The following is a 19,147-nucleotide window of genomic DNA, read 5'->3' on the forward strand; positions in this document are numbered from 1 at the left end:
GGAAATATATACTTCTTTACAAAATTTACACAATTGCAAGTAAATTATTTGTTCACTGCTAGTTAACAATAGAGCGTCAGCTGTTTCGAAGTGAACTTTTGTTCGCCCGAAATTGCCGATAGGCGGAAAAAGTTCACCCGAACAAAAAAAGTGAAGGCGAACACTTTTCCGCGTGAACTTCGCGATAAGGGTGATTGTGTATGTCGGGGTTGATTCTGGATAGGTTTAGAGTTTAACCTGTTACAGTACCCAGATCGAAGTTGAGCTAGAGTGACGCCCGTTTCCCTATGGAGAGTGCGTACATCTTCTGCGAGTTCTGGGTAGTTTTCTTTAAGAACTGGATTCGCCGGGCAATTCCTGGCACACAGGTCCTACGCCTATTTGTGGATATCACTGAGGACCTTTTTGTGCTTTTTTTCATACGGCCGTGTTCTCAGGTGCCGTACCTCTTAAGCCCTGGGAGGTGTGGCCTCTTCAATAAGATGTCTGTTGGAATGCCCAGGTGTCTGCGTATTCACACAGAAACTGTTTGTTCAGCATTTCATTTCCCTCCCTAATGGGGGGTATTCTCACCTCATTGTGTAGATGGTTTATGGTTTTAGTGTTTTGGCAGGCCAGTGTTTTCTTCCAGTGGGTAACCTTTAGGCTTGGCGACAATATTGGGGACGCGTAGCATGTAATCGGCGGGCCAATTGCTTTGTAAATGGGAATGAGCGTTTCTTTGTCTTTACCCCAAGTGTTAAACAATAGAAGTTAAACAATAGCGGGGATAGGACACCACCGTGGTACCCCTTGTTTAATTCTTTTGTGTTTAGATGTTATGCACCGATGCTTGCCGACCAGACAGATAATTTGCGCTGCACCTTTTCAGACTGTCTTCTTAGGTAGTATTCTCTCGTTAAAGTTCCCGACTTTCGGGATTCTTCCAGCGAGAATGAAATGAGCTGCCACGGAATCAATGACCTTGCGGAAAGCACGCTTTGACGGGCATCAGTCGGGGTTGGGAGGGCAAAAAAGCGGTTGTCCGTATACTCCTTATAGTCTTCAAACTTTTTTTTTTTTTTATTTATTTAGTGAATTTTTCTGAAACTTGTGTACTTCGAACTCCTCAGTCAGCACGTTCATTCATGAAATAGATAGTCTCGAATAGGGTTGTATAATAAAAACAATTGACTGTCGTAGAAATTGATCTGACGCTTCCTTCCCAAATTTAATCGAATTAAGCTACTTTAAAATATCCACATTTTCTGCCAATACTTTTAATAATGTCAAGTATTTAGACAAAGTGTCACCCGATATGAAACATTTCAAAAAAATTGAAAAATCACCTGTTTTTTACAAAGAAATGAGACATCATTTGTGTGTGTATTTACTTTATATTTTATTTAATTTTCACATTTATTATTCACTTTTAAGTAAAAGTTTTGGTACAGTAAAACAATAGTATCTGTCTTCTTCATGTATTTTTCTCTTACCGATCCATTTATTATTTTGTTCATCGTAAACTGAAACACAATTTGAATATACGCCACCCACAGCCCATAGTTGCTTGTCGACAGAAACAGTTAGATAAGCGCCTTTGCTGAAACAGCAAATCTAGAAAAAAAGAGGTGCGTTGAGTGCGTTAAGATTTTTAAAATTGCAATACAAATGTGCATGTTTCTATTAACCTCGGTCCATTTGTTAATCTTTGGATCATAACGCTCCAATGTGCTAGAGGATCCTCCCAATACAAATATTTGTCCATTGTGCACAGTGGCCTAAAATATATTGAACATAGCAATTATATAAAATTAGATGTGTATATACAATAACAATTTATTATTGCATTCGTTTCTGCACTTACACTAGCCTTACTATGTGTTTCATTCATATCAGCACATTGAGTCCAGCAGTTCGTTATGGGATCATAGCATTCAACAGATTTTAAATAACTTTCATTATATCCACCCATTACATAAATTTTGTGATTGAAAGCAACTGCGCAAGCGTCATAACGTGGTGTAATCATATAACTTACTGACTTCCATCCATTTGAAACGGAAAACCTGAAAAATTATGATGTGTGGAATAGTTAAATATATCAAAACCTCGTTTGCCTTCGACAACGATCTTCCTCCAAACTAATTTAGTTTTGATTCAATTTATATTAACATTTTCTTGTCAAAAACGTACTTACATTTCTACTGATCCCAAAGCAAGAAATATCCTAGAATATCCACCGATTGCATAGATTTTTTCATTTAATATTGCAACACAATGGGCGCATCGTGGTAAATTCATTGCTGGCAACCGCTTAAATGCTTTTGTTTTGAAATTCCAGCTGAGTATTTCATTAGTGATACGGCCACCTTCACCGCCCACAAAAATTAAATTTTTACCCATAAAAATTACTCTCAAAGTGTCATGATTTGTGTTAGTATCAGCCCACTTCTGCCATGAGTCCTCAGTTTTGTTATATTGATAAATGGTTCCAGTCTGCAAATTTTTCTTTATTTCAAAATGAATGCAAACAAATACATATTGTGACGAATATTACCATCTCTAAGCTGTTACTATGTAAATGCACACCATTTATCCACATACATACAAGGCAACGAAGAGATAACTAACACACAGGTTTAGTCATCGAAGTAGTACTCACGTATGTATGCGTATGTAGCATATGGCTATGCGAGAGACTATAAACTACAAATATACATGTAGATATATGGATGGTAACCAAGCATGAATTTCGAGAAGTTACTAGACCTTAGGAGAAATGGGTGGACGAGACAACAGAGAGTATAAAAACAGCGAAAGCTGAGTAATCAGTAATCAATTTGATTTAAACCCGCAATTAGTTGTGAAGTAAGAGTTATTGTGAAGTTTAATTGTACTACTCCCAACGTAGTCTAATAAAAACCATTTTGCATCACTGAATATTGGAGTTATTTATTCAACAGTTTAGCGATACGAACGTTAGCAGAAGGTTGCAAATAAGCAGGAATTTCCCAAAAATCGTTACAATGTAATTTTTTTGATCGTTACTTGTAATTTTTATTAAATTTTTCAGAGCAGGACCCGTATCGTATTATACAAACACGAATGTAAAGCCAATTTCACTCAAATGATATGAATCAAATACTACCTATCTGATAGATACTAGATATTTATGTTCTCGACAAGCTAAATTAAAAGTTTTCATCGATATCAACTCAGGTTTAGACAAGTTGCCGTTTCTGAATTTGAATAGCCGACCCACTTGTGGAATCCTTTCTTTAGATGGAGTTATGTTCTTGTAGAATCGGTCTACTGTTGTTGTTTTTGTAACAGCTAACATAACGCCGAAGGTTTAGGATAATACTTATGTAAGCAGTCTTTTGGTGGATCTGGCGAGTGGAACTAGCATTTTCTATTAGTGCAAGACAGTGGTGGAATTATTTGTATCATCCCGATCTGTTCTTCAAATTCACTAAAATGATATTTAATATGAATCTATCAAATACTATTAATAAAAATTATACTAAATTATGGATCAAATGAGGGTATGTCATTCTTCCGATTCACCATTTTAGAGTCATTGTGATTTAAAAATGGACTTCGATAACGGATCGTATAACATAATATGGCCGAGGTCAAGAAGTTCCCACAACAAAAGGCACAAATTATCTGAATGGTGGGCAAACGGTTCAATTTAAGAACGAAGCCTCAAATCCTAGAATTATACAGGGGTACCTCAGGCTGGTGTACTATCCCCGTTCCTGTTAAATTTCTACATATAAAAGCTGAATTCCCCACCAGAATCAGTTACTATAGTTTCCTACGCCGACAACTGCACGATAATGGAAACAGAACCTGGCCCTCCAATAGACGAATTAGTTCCTAGAATAAACTACTATCCTCCCAGACTTTCTGGTTTTTTCAGCTCGCACGACCTAGTACTTTACTGACCAAATCCGCACAAATAAATTGAAGTCTTTAAGGTAAAGTTCGATTATACTCTCATCTTCAAGGTGCATGCCAACGACATTGTATATAAAGTACAAAACCGCAACAAAATCCCCAAGTCGCTTACCGGTAGCACTTGGAGAAAAGATAAGGTATGGTTGCTAACCACATACAATACAATTGGCCAACCGCTTATTTGTTACGCGTCATCAGTTTGGTTTTAAAAACACAGACTGGAAAAGGCTGCAGGCTTGCCAAAATGCTAAACTCAAAACTGCCACGGGATGTCTGACCCCTGAACACCATCTACATAGTAAGACAAAAGAGCTCAACATTAAAGAGCATAAGGGATTCATGGAGTTGATAAGCGCAATACAAAGCTTTATAGCTTCAAGGCTTCCGCAAACCAATTGTCAACCTCATCTCCGCGAGAGGAATACAAAAAAAAAAAAAAAAAACAATGTAAGGCACAATTACCTCCGAAGCGATTTTAGGCCGAGCTTCTATTCCAATTTGCGTCGAGCTCCTTTAAATTGTTCTTGCAAATTGGCGGGACGGGACCTACTTGTTTTATGCCGACTTCGAAGGGCATCTGCAAGGCAGATGAGTTTTCACTGAGAGCTTTTTATGGCAGAAATACACTCGGAATGCTTGCCAAATACTTCTAATTGAAAAACTTGTTTCCAAAATTTTGATGTTGCTTTGCCCAGGGGGTGAACACAGGATCTTCGGTGTGGTGGGCGGATCACGCTACCCTCACCCCACGGCGGCCGCCAACGCGAGGGGAATACTGTTACAAATATGAATGTATTATACATATATTTAGCAGGCGAGGCTCTGGCGACCCCAAGTTCCTCATGGAACTGGGTGGGGAGGGCGAAATGGCTTAGAAATTTTAATGTGGTCATATTAATTGTTCCCGAGATGGACGGGCTAGGACGTTAATGGTGCTTTGTTACCGGTACGTATCGGATCTATATCCGGCAAAGGATTATCAACATCGGTATACTCCCCAAAGCCTTCGGGGAGCGTCTTTATCGTTAGTACAACAACAACAGGCCCTAAGTAAACTGGAGTAAATTTCCAACAGAGAAGGCCTAGCTTATCTTCTAATTAACGTCGTGCTCCTTTAAATTTTTCCTAAAATTGGCGGGACTGGTCCTACATGTTTTACTCCGACTCCAAATGATATCTGCAAGACAGATGAATTTTCACTGAAAAAATTTCGATGGCAGGAATACACTCGAAATCACTGCCGAGGGGCGACTCCGCTTAGAAAAAGTTTTCTAATTAAGGATTTTTGGGGAGGTGGAGCACGCTACGATATATAGTATAGAGGAAATCGATATTTGAAAAGTGAGTTGCACACCTGTCCCGTAAAACCACTTTATTATTAAGAAGACGTAGACGACTTCTCTTTGGAATCTGAGCACTCCCTGAACATCGGTTACCAGGTCGTCCTTTTCGGTTTGGCAGGAATTTGGACGCGGTCTTTCGCCGAAATTTAGGTAATATTTTAAAATTCAATTAATATACACACAAAATTAATAGAGGCAGAATGTCTCAGTTGTGTTGTCAGTGTAGAAATAAGACAAACTGAATTAAGCGAGGAGACAAATACAAGCAGGATAGCCTAGTGGTAACTGGAGTTTCACCGTGTGATTCGCGGTTCGAATCTCGGTGAAACCTTTAATAACATTACGAAATTGCCTGACAATGAATTTGTGGCGATTTTCGAAATGGTACCATCGCAATTTGCCAGTAAATGTTTCTTCCTTTTTTTCAGTTTCTCTTAGAAAAACATAATTGAATATTCAATTATTATAAGCCGGTGTTAAGCTCGTGAATTCTTAATAATAAGTATAAATTGAACACACCATTAAAACAAACGAACGTAAATATGTAAAACTGAACCCGAGTTTACAAAGCTTCTCATTCGCAACGAAAAAGAAACTTTACAAAAACAAATCAAAATACACACAAAATTAATATAGGCAGAATGTCTCAGTTGTGTTGTTAGTGTAGAAATAAGATAAACTGAATTAAGCGAGGAGACAAATACAAGCAGGATAGCCTAGTGGTTAAGGCAACTGCAGTTTCACCGTGTGATTCGCGGTTCGAATCTCGGTGAAACCTTTGATAACATTACGAAATTGCCTGACGATGAATTTGTTGCATTTTCGAAATGGTACCATCGCAATATGCCAGTAAATGTTTCTTCCTCTCTTTTCAGTTTCTCTTAGAAAAATATAATAATTGAATATTCAATTATTATAAGCCGATGTTAAGCTCATGAATTCTCAATAATAAGTATTTAATTTTAAAAATTTAAATACACTGTGCCGTTTAAACTTTGAGCTGGATATGAAAATATTTCGGGCAATAGCGAAGTCGATCGTCCTCATTCCATTTATTATTATCTGAAATTGCATTGACCGATGAATGGATCAGCAATACCGGAATAACCTTTTTCCTGTTAACATGACCGGTTTTCCAATTCATTTAAGGATATAAAACAAATCGCTAAACGCTACCACCGATTAAGTCGATAGTGGCTACCGAGAAAGTCGGATTTTTTTCCGAGAAGTTTCCCATCCCCCACCCCAAATGCCTCTCTGGATCCACCCATAGCTACGTTGGACTTGTTGACAATATTTAAGTGCGATTAAAGGGGTTGAGGTTGATAAGCGCAATACAAAGTTGTACAGCTTCAAAGCTTCCGCAACCCAACTGCAACCTCACCTAAGGTTTAATCTGGTCACACAAATCGTTACCGAGATGGTCGGTGCTAGTACCTTAATAGCTCATTGTTACCCGAACGTACCGGATCTATATCCGGCAAAGAACCATCAACATCGATAAGACTCCCCAAAAAATGTTGTTTTATAAATGGAACGTACTAGCTGAGAATTTGCCAGCAGGCGATACACAAATAAGATTATATATATAAGCAGATAATAGTTCTTATACTGGTGATCAAAATCGACTGTGCTGATTCTACCTTAGAAAGTTACGGATAATATAATAAACAATTTGTGAAGTCATATCGCAGAATTATTTACCCTTCGGTTAAGTGCCAAAAGTGATTCTTCTTTAGTACACATAATCTGACCATCACGTTTCTCTGTATACTTCAATGTCAGCTTAGACCGAGCCAATGGGCAGGTTTGCCACGTTACCGCCATTACTGCCAAGTTTTCACAACCCGGCAACGAGTGAATATTAGTCATAATAAAGTCCTTATGAAATTGCGTTAGTCGTAGGCAGGCAATTACGTCTGTTAGTTGTTGTTTACGCGCAGAGGCATCATGTTGATACCAACGTTTTACTGCATTAAAGACATCTTTCTCACACCGTACATGCAAATTGTCTCTTTCTATGATTGCTTGCAACTTTTTAGCGTCAAAATTTAAAAACTCACTGCTTTGGGTTACCTGAGAGATCATAAAACTATAAATTTAATGAGAAAATAAGCACTTCACAGGTTTATTTACATGCATAAAGTTTCGTGTTTCGTAAGCCAGAATTTTTTTATTTAGTATCGCACTCTGAGTCTCCTTTTCCAGACTATACGCTCGCTGCAATGTGAAATCGGTTATATTCTCTATTATAAAATCAGCACAATTTACAACAGCGCCTTTCAATTGTAGTATTAGAGCCGCTTTTAACATTCGATCTACATTGTGAATAGTTATGAGCGTTTTGCCGGTATAGCAAAACGTGATTAAGCGCTCAAAAGTATCGCTGTCGATATTGGTGATTTCTATAAGTGGACAAATCCCGTCTCCACTTTTGAACAGTTCACGGAAATAAGGGCTTGCCGCCGATAGAATTAGACGATGAGCAGTAATTCTATGAATATAAAACAAGCGTAGTTAATGTATCAGACATACATGCTGAAATAGGATAATAGTTTAGAGCAGAGGTCGACTGCCAATACGCGTCCAAAAATACCCAATGAGGTGTCAAAAGACGCGTATTGACCTCGACAACAATAATCCGAAGGCGGAAAAATTTTAAATCGTTCAAAAGATATTAACGAAAAGCCCATGGTCCACCCGAAACCTGGGGTGGGATCCATAGTATTTTGGCGCAGAACAGCTTTCTGCGTTGGCGGCCTTCGGCCACGCATATAAAATATTACTCTGGCCGGCGCTTCCCAAGGCAGTCGGTTCTATGTACCGGAGCGACTCGGGATTTTTCCCGACCAAGGACTGTCATTTCAGTGTGACCGCATCTAATTTGTTTCGTCCCTCCCACAAATTGTCATCCTCCCAGCAGCTCCTTGCAGCAGGACTGCTCCATATTCTCTTACTCCGGGAAGGCATCGAATCCAATCTGAGTCCGTCTCCTGACCCCGGTCCTGAGAAATGGTATTGCTGCATCTGCCGGAAAAGAATCTTTTTAGGACGGTCATACTCTGTTCAGTGTGTCTCGTGCAAGGGATAGTTGCATCGGACAGGTTGTTCTGGGCTTGATCCCAAAACCCGACGTCCACGTAACTTTTATCAATTTTTTGTGGCTCCTTGCTGCTCACACCCAACGGCGTCCCGTAGCCTACGCCTAAGCGCCCCCCCCCCCCCCACTACCTTCCAGCAGCCCCGCTGCTCAGCAAGCCACAACAAGTACCCGCTGCTGCTCGCGCCCCACGGCGCCAACAACTCAAACAGCTGATACCACTCATAACTACTACGTTCGTAGTAGAGTTGGTAGCAATGCTGAGCATCAGCCCCTGCCACCGTCTTCTCCCCCCCTCTTTTCCGGCAGCAATCGTGCAGGTCAGGGAAACAGACTCTTAGTCCCTACCTCCGTTTGCACCGTCTGCCAGCACAGAATATATAGGTTTGCGACATCCGCCCAATGCAGCTCCTGCCTTGGGTGGTGCCACTTTCCTAGATGTTCTGGTCTCCGCGACGGCAACCCCCCGACGGGTTTCATCGCGCCATGTTGCCAGGTCGCAAACCCAAATCATCCGGGTACCCCAATGCTTGCCCAAGGACGCCCAGTCCCAGGGCCACAACAGCAATTGCGTCCTGGCCTTCCACAACCCAGGCGTAGTCACCCGTCACTTACCCCCAGAGTAACGGCGTCTCCCCTTATGCATTTCAGAATTCTGCAGTTAAATTGTAATGGACTAACTGGGAAAATTACGGAGATAGTCGATTTCATGAAGCGGCACAACATCCGCATTGCTGCGATTCAAGAGACTAAACTCACAGCAAGATCTGCATTGCAGACCTGCTTTGGGTATAATGTCCACAGGAAAGACCGCGAGAGCGGAAATGGAGGCGGTCTCGCGTTTATCATACACCACTCTGTGCAATATTATATATTTGATCCTGGCATCGACCGCAGGGACAATGTCTTAGAACGTCAAGGCCTATCTGCCCGGTCAGGCAATGCAAACCTAGAAATCATCAACATCTACATCCCTCCTGCCACCTGTTGCCCCAGTGGATACCGCCCTAATATCAGGGCCTTACTCACTGGCAACAATCGCATTATCTTAGGCGATTTCAATGCCCATCATGATCTATGGCATTCAAACTTGCGGGCGGACAGTAGGGGTGAGATGTTGGCGGGTGAGATGTTGGCGGATCAAATAGAATAAACGACGTTCTGCACAATAAACGGAGACGCCCCCACACGTATGTAGGAAGCTGTCACAGCTCGCCATATATCTCAATTGTGAGCGCAGAACTCGTAAACTGCGTCAACTGGCAGCCGATGGTAACATTGGCATCCGACCACCTGCCCATACTTATTTCGCTTGAGCGTACCGCCGACTTCATCGTCACTGAAAAACGCACTTTCATAAACTTCAAAAAAGGAAAGTGGGAAGAATATAAATCTTCACAGACAACCGCTTTGCTGCCTTCCCTATCCCGACTGATGCCCGCCAAGGGCAGCGTGCCTTCCGTAAGGTCATTGAATCCGCATCGGCACATTTCATTCCCGCCGGGAGAATTCCCAAATCCGGCCCACTTCCCGGCGGAGGCCGCAAACTTAGCGAGAGAACGTGACCTTATAAGACAGCTCGTAAACTGCGTCAACTGGCAGCCGATGGTAACATTGGCATCCGACCACCTGCCCATACTTATTTCGCTTGAGCGTACCGCCGACTTCATCGTCACTGAAAAACGCACTTTCATAAACTTCAAAAAAGGAAAGTGGGAAGAATATAAATCTTCACAAACAACCGCTTTGCTGCCTTCCCTATCCCGACTGATGCCCGCCAAGGGCAGCGTGCCTTCCGTAAGGTCATTGAATCCGCCTCGGCACATTTCATTCCCGCCGGGAGAATTCCCAAATCCGGCCCACTTCCCGGCGGAGGCCGCAAACTTAGCGAGAGAACGTGACCTTATAAGACAGCTTGATCCAAGCGACCCCCAAATAAGGGATATAAACCAACGCATCAGATTGCTTGTGGATGAACACAAGCGGGCGAAATGGGAGGAGCACCTAAGAGGTTGTAACCTCTCTACCGGTGTGGGTAAACTTTGGTCCACCGTAAAGTCCCTAGCGAATCCGACTAAGCACAAAGACAAAGTTTGCATCGCCTTTGGCGACAAAGTGCTGTCGGACGCGAAAAAATGCGCGAGCGCTTTCTTCCGACAATATATAATGCATCCTACGGTCGAAAAAGATAGACGGAGAGCCAATAGACACGCACATAAACACAAATTCAGTGCGTCACCAATCACCATCACCGCTAAAGAGGTTGAAGACGCCATTAGTCGTGCTAAACCATCCAAAGCAGTGGGCCCAGACGGCATAGCCATGCCGATGCTTAAAAGCCTAGGGAAAGAGGGTTTCAAATATTTAGTGCATCTCTTCAACCTGTCTCTTTCCACCTTTGTCATAACTGAGAAATGGAAAATGGCCAAGGTGGTCCCGCTACTAAAGCCTGGGAAACCAGCTAACATAGGTAAGTCGTATCGTCCGATATCTCTCCTATCGCCAGTGGAAAAGACGCTTGAAGCCATTTTGCTCCCTTATTTCCAAGCAAATTTGCAGCTAGCCCCTCATCAGCATGGCTTCAGAAAACTCCATAGCACTACCACCGCGCTAAATGCCATTAGCACCCAGATACATTGCGGTTTAAATCAATACCCCCACCATAGAACAGTACTCATAGCGCTAGACCTATCAAAAGCTTTTGATACGGTCAACCATGGCTCGTTACTGCAAGACCTGGAAGGGTCTACCCTTCCCCCATGTCTTAAAAGGTGGACCGCAAATTATCTGGGTGGTCGGCAGGCATCGGTGCAATTTAGAAACGAAACATCAAAACCAAGGAGAATTAAACAAGGGGTGCCACAGGGTGGTGTCCTATCCCCACTTTTGTTTAATTTCTACATATCTAAGCTACCTTCACCACCGGAAGGAGTCACAATCGTTTCCTACGCTGAGGACTACACAATAATGGCCACAGGCCCAGGCCCAAAGATCGATGCGCTATGCAATAAAATAAACGGCTACCTCCCTGATCTCTCCAGTTTTTTCGCCTCGCGAAACCTGGCATTATCACCGATTAAATCTTCCGCGACCTTATTTACCACATGGACGACAAATATCAACCATTTTGAACATCCACGTCGATGGCACTACGCTGCCGACTGTCCTACACCCCAAAATCTTGGGTGTGACGTTTGATCAGGATCTACATTTTGGTGAGCACGCAGCCGCAATTGTTCAGAGAATTCAGAGCCGTAACAAAATCCTCAAATCCCTCGCTGGCAGTACTTGGGGAAAAGATAAAGAAACGCTCATGACTACATACAAAGCAATTAGCCAGCCGATTACGTGCTACGCGTCACCCATATGGTCGCCAAGCCTAAAAATCACCCACTGGAAGAAACTACAGGCCTGCCAAAATACTGCTCTCAGATTCGCCACGGGCTGTCTTCTTATGTCCCCAGAACACCATCTGCATAATGAGGCGAGAATACTCCCCATCAGGGAGAGAAATGAGATGCTGACCAAACAGTTCCTGTTGAATACCCAGAAACCTGGGCATCCCAACAGACATCTGATTGATGAACCAGCACCGCCTAGGGGCTTAAGGAGTCATCTCCGTAAGCATTTTGAGAAAATACGGCACCTGAGAACCCAGCCGTATGAAGCGAGAAAACACAATCAGGTCCTTGGTGAACTCCATAAACAGGCGTCGGACCTTTATGCCGGGAATTGCCCGGTGAATCCGGTACTTAACGAAAATTATCCAAAACTCGCGGAAGAGGAACGCATACTCCCCAGGGAAACGCGTGTCACTCTTGCTCAACTTCGTTCTGGATACTGTAACAGGTTAAACTCTTACCTATCCAGAATCAACCCCGACATACAAAATGTATGCCCCGCTTGCAATGTGTCCCCACATGACACCAACCATCTCTTCAATTGTAATGTGGAACCAACGCCTCTAACACCCCTTTCCTTATGGTCCACCCCTGTTGAAATGGCAAGTTTCCTTGGACTCCCGTTAGAGGATATTGATGACAATTTGTGATCGGTTGCGGCTATTAGGTGGGGCGAGCATTGCTACAACAACAACAACAACATTACTCTGGCCGATTGTTGTTGTTGTAGCGATAAGGAGACTCCCCGAAGGCCTTGGGGAGTGTTATCGATGTTGATGGTCCTTCGACGAATGTAGATCCGATACGTTCCGGTACCAAGCACGACCATCTCGGCAACAATTTGGTATGACCACATGCAACCTTCTAGGCCGTACCGTACTCCACTCCCTAGATCGATGAGGATTTTGGAGCGGCCAGAGCCTGGGCCTTAATGAAACACGTTTCGCAACGGATAGGTAAGGTTGACAACTGGGTTGGAGAAGCTATATATTGCGCTGGCAACCTTTTGAAAGGGTTGCGCTACACAACCCCTTGAATCTATTTAGCATTTTAGTCAACTCTTACGACAGGCATACGTATCGCGGGTATATTCTAAACCGCCTAACCCGCTGGGGTACCCTGGCCGGTCCACCAATGGGGTGGGATCAAAATTAAATGCGTGCAAAACCCCTTTGTCCACGCAATTTTTTTCAAATTGTTTATTTTAGCTCACAACTGCTAAAACTCTTCCAATAATATCAGGAGAGGTGTCAAAAGACGAGCTTTGCACCCAGGATCACGAATCCGAAGGCGGAAATTCAAAATTGTATTTCGTTTCGGAGATATTTGCAAACAAAATTGAAAATTTTCATGTGGTTGTTTTGATGATTTTGTCGTACCCACAAGAACAACTGTGGTAAAAAGTTGTTTTGCGCGAATATAGTTTTTGCTCCAAACCGGTGTTGGACCCTCCCAGGGTATTTTTTTATAAGCGCGGCCGAAGGCCGCCAATGGGATTCAAGGGGTTGTGTAGCGCAATATATAGCTTCTCCAACCCAATTGTCAACCTCACCTTCGAGCGGCGAATCCCGTTTTACTAACAGACGAGGCTCTGGCGACCCCAAGCTCCTCATGGAACTTGGAGGTTGGGAGGGAGGGATGGCCTGAAGGTTTAATGTGGCCATATAAATCGTTCCCGAGATGGTCGAGCCAGCACCTTAATGGTGCTGTGTTACCGGAGCGTATCGGATCTGTATCCGACAAAGGACCATCACATCGATAACACTCCCCAAAGCCTTCGGGGAGTAACTAATCGCTACAACAACAACAACAAGGCCGCCAATGTAGAAAGGTGTTCTGCGCAAAAATACTATGGATCCCACCCCCGGTTTCGGAGCGCTCCGATGCCATTTTTCGGTTTTTTGGAAATAACTCTAGACAGCAATAAAATTTTGAATTTCCGCTCCCGAATTCGTGGGATCAAAACGCGTCTTTTGATACCTCTCCCGATATTTTTGGTTGGGTTTTAGCAGTTGTGAGCTAAAGTAAACAATTACCAAAATTACAACAACTACTTGAAAACTTCAAGTGCAAATATCTCCGGCCAGAGACAACATTTTTCTTTTCCGCCTTCGGAATATTGTTGTTGGACGCGTATTAGCAGTCGACCCCTGTTCTAGACTTTTACCCTGAAATAGCGTTAATTCAAATGAAAGTTTACTTACAAGGAAGATGGATTTGTTAATTTGAATGTAACATCAATTAAATGCTGGTTGTCAAAGTGTTCATATATTTGAAACAAAAGGTTTTCTAAAAAGTACTTGGCTCCATCTGGATTTACCTCTGAGAGGCGTTGCCGTGTGACGTTACATGCAGCCATTGCTATTGCGTCTGAACGTATAGTTTTTTTGTAAGTTTCAATTTTAGGATGTTGGATTTCTGACTTGGATACTCCGTGGTGTATGTTTTTTGTTCGGAGAGTTGTCGGTGTTGAATTTATGGACGTTTGGAAGTAATTGCAATATATCCAGGAATCGCCCGATCGAGATAAAAAAAAATTTATACGTTCCTGTTTAAAACACTAGTGATCAACGATTAGAAAAAAGATCACTGTTTATCGATATCAGTTGTTTGTAATCCGGCTTAAAGGCGCATTTACATAAAAATGCGTGAACTTTTATCGTCATAACATATAGCTGCAGCGGCGCTACAATTTGCCTACTTGAGCAACATTGGCCGATTTCAGCGAAGAGAATTTTGGTTGTTGTTGTTGTAGTTGTAGCAGTGATTTTTATTGATACGTTGCACTCATGTTTCCGTTCGTAGTGTAATAGAAACTTTGTTTTACGAACGGCGGGCCGAGCCAATAATAATCATAAAATTAAACGGACTTCTAAAATTATTTTTCACTGTTCATTATATTGGAAAATGTGTTTTCACAACCAAAACGTTATAATGTGAAAGATTTCCATTAAACCGAAAAACACGTTGAGCGAAAAACATATGTTTGCTCAGTGATTGGACATAACATTCCAACCCTTGAGTGGATCAAACATACTCAACGGTGTATTCGGAAAGCTGCCACTCAACGACTGATCAACGTTCCTCGTGTTCCAATGAAACATGATCGAGATACGGATAGAGATTTAACGTGCAAATGCAACAACAATGTGACCCATGTGGACCAATTTATTGTTGCATTTGCATGTTAAATTTCTATCCTTATCTGGATCGGCTTCAATGGAATGTAATAATTGTGTTCGCTGAAAGCTCCCATTGTCGGTCGTTGCTGGGTCGCGTTATGCTGCTGCCAATAGAGGTGAATTGCTGCATAAAGCAAGGTGCACACGAGGCTACGCGTCATAGACGCGTACAAGGTAATTCAATAGCTACCATTTCTTCACGCCTCAAGATCTGCAAACGAAGCTACTTTCGAGCGTCGCTACAAAAAGCAAACAATTATTGAAAAAAATAAAAAATTAAATTTCTTCAGCTATATCCGTCCCTGAAACCAAAGGAAAATAGGTATTCAACGTTGTTTGCATCCCCGTAGCTTTGTAAATTATGAAAGGCAATTTTAAACCACCGCGGAGTAGAGAAAAGGGTAATTTCTTGTTTGCAACTATCACGCTATCGACACACAGGATGAACAGGCTTTTAGACTTAGCAAGTTTATTTCCTGGTGTTTTTTACGTGTCGATTTGTTCGCGTGACCTAACGTGATTTTTTTGCCGTTGCACGTATTTATATCAACTTGAACAAAGCGATGGCAAAAAACCCCAGGGTATCAACGATTTATTTTACAAACATCGATTACAAGTTATCATAGAGATGACATAGTACATGGTATAACATTTTAAGGAAAATACACAGCATTGATAATGACATTAAACAGCATTTAATCTTCCACACCCCCCCCCTCCCCCCGTGGATAGAAGCCGATTCAACACTATCTACATCAAGCTTAGCCAGTTTGGAGACAGAACGGTGAACTGTTCCTGAAGAAGTTGACACATCAGCTCGTCGGACTTGGCCGTCCTTCCCAGGGTAAACTCTTTCCACGCGACCTCGACGCCACTCTTTCCGTGGTGCCTTTACATCGCAGATGAACACGAGATCGCCCTCTCGCAATGGCTCTGTTGGCGCACACCACTTAACAGGCCGAACCAGCGTCGGCAAATATTCATCCACCCACCTTTTCCAGAACCTATCCCGTAATTGTCTAGCAACTCGCCATTGTTTACGAAGTGAGCAAAGCTTTTGATCTGGTTCGACAGCACTTCGTGTTTGTGCTGTGTTTGCGCTCCCCAGTAAAAAATGATTCGGTGTTGAAGGCTCTTCTTGTTCAGGCTCTACTGGCAAATGTGTAAGCGGGCGCGAATTTACCACGTTTTCAGCTTCCACCAACAGACTATAGAATGTGTGCTCTTTAGGCTTCACCTCTTTCATTGTGTGTCGTAACACCTTCTTCACGCATTGTACCATGCGTTCCCATACGCCGCCCTCAGAGGGATTCTCCGGGCAATTAAGGACCCACTCAACGCCTTTCGGTGTCAACTCACCCTGCAACGCGCAACAGTCAAACACATCTGAGAAACGTTCAACCTCACCAGCAATTCCTATGAAATTTTTGCCATTATCCGATCTTATTCTGCTGGGCACTCCTCTCCGGTTCATAAAGTTCCTAATGGCCAATATACACGCGTCAGTTGAAAGATCATAAGCAATTTCCAGATGGATAGCACGTACAGTCAAGCATGTAAATAAAGCTACTCATCGCTTCTCTGTTCTTCGACCGACCGTCACACTCACCGGCCCAAAATAATCTAATCCCGTGTAAGTGAACGGCCGCCCGTATGGCGTCACTCGATCCTCCGGCAGCAAACCCATTATTGGCACAATTGGTCTGGCCCTTTTCAATTTACAAACGTTACAGTTGGCTATTACTCTACGAATGATGCTCCTTAAGTTAGGCACCCAATACTTCTGACGAATCATGCAGATAGCTGCCTCCGTGTTCTGGTGCATCATTTTTCCGTGCTCGTGGGTGACTACGAGTTTCGTTAATACATGATTAGGCGGTAAAATGATGGGACGCCTTGCTTCATAAGAAAGCCAACTGACTGCATCTAGACGGCCGCAAACTCGAAGAAGCTCGTCACAGTCTAAAATCGGTGACAGTTTGTACAACGAGCTATCCACCGTCACATTCAACCCTTTCTTTAATCGACCTAATTCGGCGGAGAACGCCTCTCGCTGGGCATGGCGACACAATAGACGTTCGGCCTCGTCGAGTTACGTAGCAGTCAGTCCGTATGCAGGTTCGTCGTTCAGCTTATTCTGTCGAGATCCGCAATTGCGCACAAAGCGCCGCAGCACCCAGGCGGCAACCCTTTTCAGCTTTAAGAATGATGAAAATATCGCGAATTCAAATGCGCTTTCTGCTGCGCTTAACAAAACGTATTTCGGGCGGAGCTCTTCGCTTTCTTCGATATTCTCAATAGGTGCGTCATTGATGGGCCACGTTTCCTCCGACTGGTAAAGGAACGACGGCCCCGTGAACCAACGTGACGATGGGTCCATGCTTACATCTTTCTTCACCCGAGTAACATCGTCAGCTACGTTATCTTTCGTTGGAACCCATCTCCAATCCGATGGCGTGGTTACGTTAAGAATTTCTGCTATTCTGTGGGCTACAAAGGGCTTATACCGACAATGTTCACTGGCTATCCATTTAAGTACAGTTTTCGAGTCGCTCCATAGAATTCGTTGGGTGACTGGCACTGTATGCTCCTCAGTTATCGTTGTCAGCATTCGCGACCCTAAAACGGCAGCTTGTAGCTCCAATCTGGGTATGCTAAGGGTCCTAAGTGGTACACTTCTCGTCTTGGCATACACGAGCTTACCTCGATTGTGTTATCTGTGCTTTGCGACCTACAGAAAGCTAAAGCTCCAAACGCGTCTTCGCCGGCGTCGACAAATATGTGCAGTTGCAGTGATTTTGGTTCGCCTAGTCGGAAATAGTGACGGGTAACTTTGGACTCCGTGACGTTCGAGAGTTGTATTCTAAACTTGTGCCACATGGCACCTACGTCCCCAGGTATGGCTTCATCCCAGCCTAAATTCCGCTTCCAGAGTTCGCACATCAGCAACTTGGCTGTGATGGTGAGGTGGCACAAGAACCCCAAAGGATCGAAGATGGACATGACGATACTTAGCAGCATTCTCTTTGTAGGCACCACTGTTCCATTCATGACTGATTGATCGACTCCATGGAATTCCAGACGATACGTAAAGTGGTCACTGGATGGCTGCCATAGCATTCCTAACACCTTGCCCGACTCCATAGCTTCCTTTGAGGTAATAGGCAACGCTGAACTTCCACCACCTAATGCCGTTGCAACTTCTAAAGAGTTTGACCTAAACTTTCGCAACCGAAAATCCGCATCTGAATGAATGTCACAGACCTGCTTGGAAATCTCTATGGCTCTCGACGCGGTGGAGAAACTATCGACGTAGTCATCCACATAGTGGTAGTCCGTTATGGCTCGGACGGCCCGTGGGTCATGGCTGTATGGTCTTTTGCGTTCATCACCTTGACGTAATTGGCCGAGCAAGGTGAGCAGGCTGCACCAAATGTCATCGCTGTCATCTCAAACACGTCTGGCGGCTGCTGGTCGTTGCCATTGCGCCACAAAAACCTTTGCGCGCATCTATCTTCCGGACGGATGACCACTTGGTGGAACATCTCTTGAATATCAGCACAAACAGCCACGGCACCTTCTCTAAAATGAAATAAAACAGAGACTAGTGGTCGATACTCTTGGGGCCCTTTCATCAATTTTGAATTTAACGATACTCCATGAGAAGTAGCTGCTGCGTCGAATACAAATCTAAGTTTGGCCGCCTTATGAGGGTTTACCACGGCGAAATGTGGAAGATACCATGTCCTAGGGCTGCTTTCGACTAGCTCGCAGGGTTGCAGTTTGCGCGCATACCCCTTTTTCACATAATTGGAAATGATTTCGTTATATGCCTTCCCGAACTCTCCATGACGCGCGATCTTCCTCTCGATGCCCACCAAGCGCCTGAACGCCATAGAGTAGCTCTCCGGTAGCTCCACGTTGTCGTTCATCCAGAGCAATCCAGTTTGGAAACGCTCATTGACTTTGATCGTAGTTCATCGGAGAAGGTCTTTGGCTCGTATGTCGGCAGCACTTACGATTGAGGGCGCGGCTTTCACTCCAAATGATTCTATATTGAAATATTCTTCTATCATTGCGTTCATCTGACGATCCGAAGTATTTATATGTAGGCAAGATGGCTTTATTTGTGGAACGTTCTTCGATGGTCCCAAAATGCAGACACCTAGTTCCGTC

The 19,147-nt window shown here is 43.4% G+C and overlaps 1 protein-coding gene across 2 annotated transcripts; it reads right to left on the reverse strand.

Moving 5' to 3' along the window:
* Positions 1 to 1,384: 1,384 nt before the first annotated feature.
* On the reverse strand, positions 1,385 to 14,352 carry LOC137251991 (kelch-like protein 5). Of its 2 annotated transcripts, XM_067787110.1 has the most exons (8): positions 13,994 to 14,352; positions 7,711 to 7,782; positions 7,425 to 7,674; positions 6,993 to 7,364; positions 2,180 to 2,478; positions 1,847 to 2,048; positions 1,671 to 1,760; positions 1,385 to 1,596 (listed from the first exon to the last, which is right to left on the reverse strand). In XM_067787110.1, the coding sequence occupies exons 1-8, from the start codon at positions 14,146 to 14,148 to the stop codon at positions 1,402 to 1,404; spliced, it is 1,635 nt and encodes a 544-aa protein (XP_067643211.1). In that variant the 5' UTR covers positions 14,149 to 14,352; the 3' UTR covers positions 1,385 to 1,401. The 2 variants fall into 2 exon arrangements, with proteins under 2 accessions (XP_067643211.1, XP_067643209.1); XM_067787108.1 differs by having other exon boundaries at positions 7,425 to 7,782.
* Between the last annotated feature and the right edge of the window lie 4,795 nt (positions 14,353 to 19,147).

The sequence above is a fragment of the Eurosta solidaginis genome, chromosome 5, assembly GCF_040869045.1.
Source record: "Eurosta solidaginis isolate ZX-2024a chromosome 5, ASM4086904v1, whole genome shotgun sequence".
Lineage (NCBI taxonomy): Eukaryota > Metazoa > Arthropoda > Insecta > Diptera > Tephritidae > Eurosta > Eurosta solidaginis.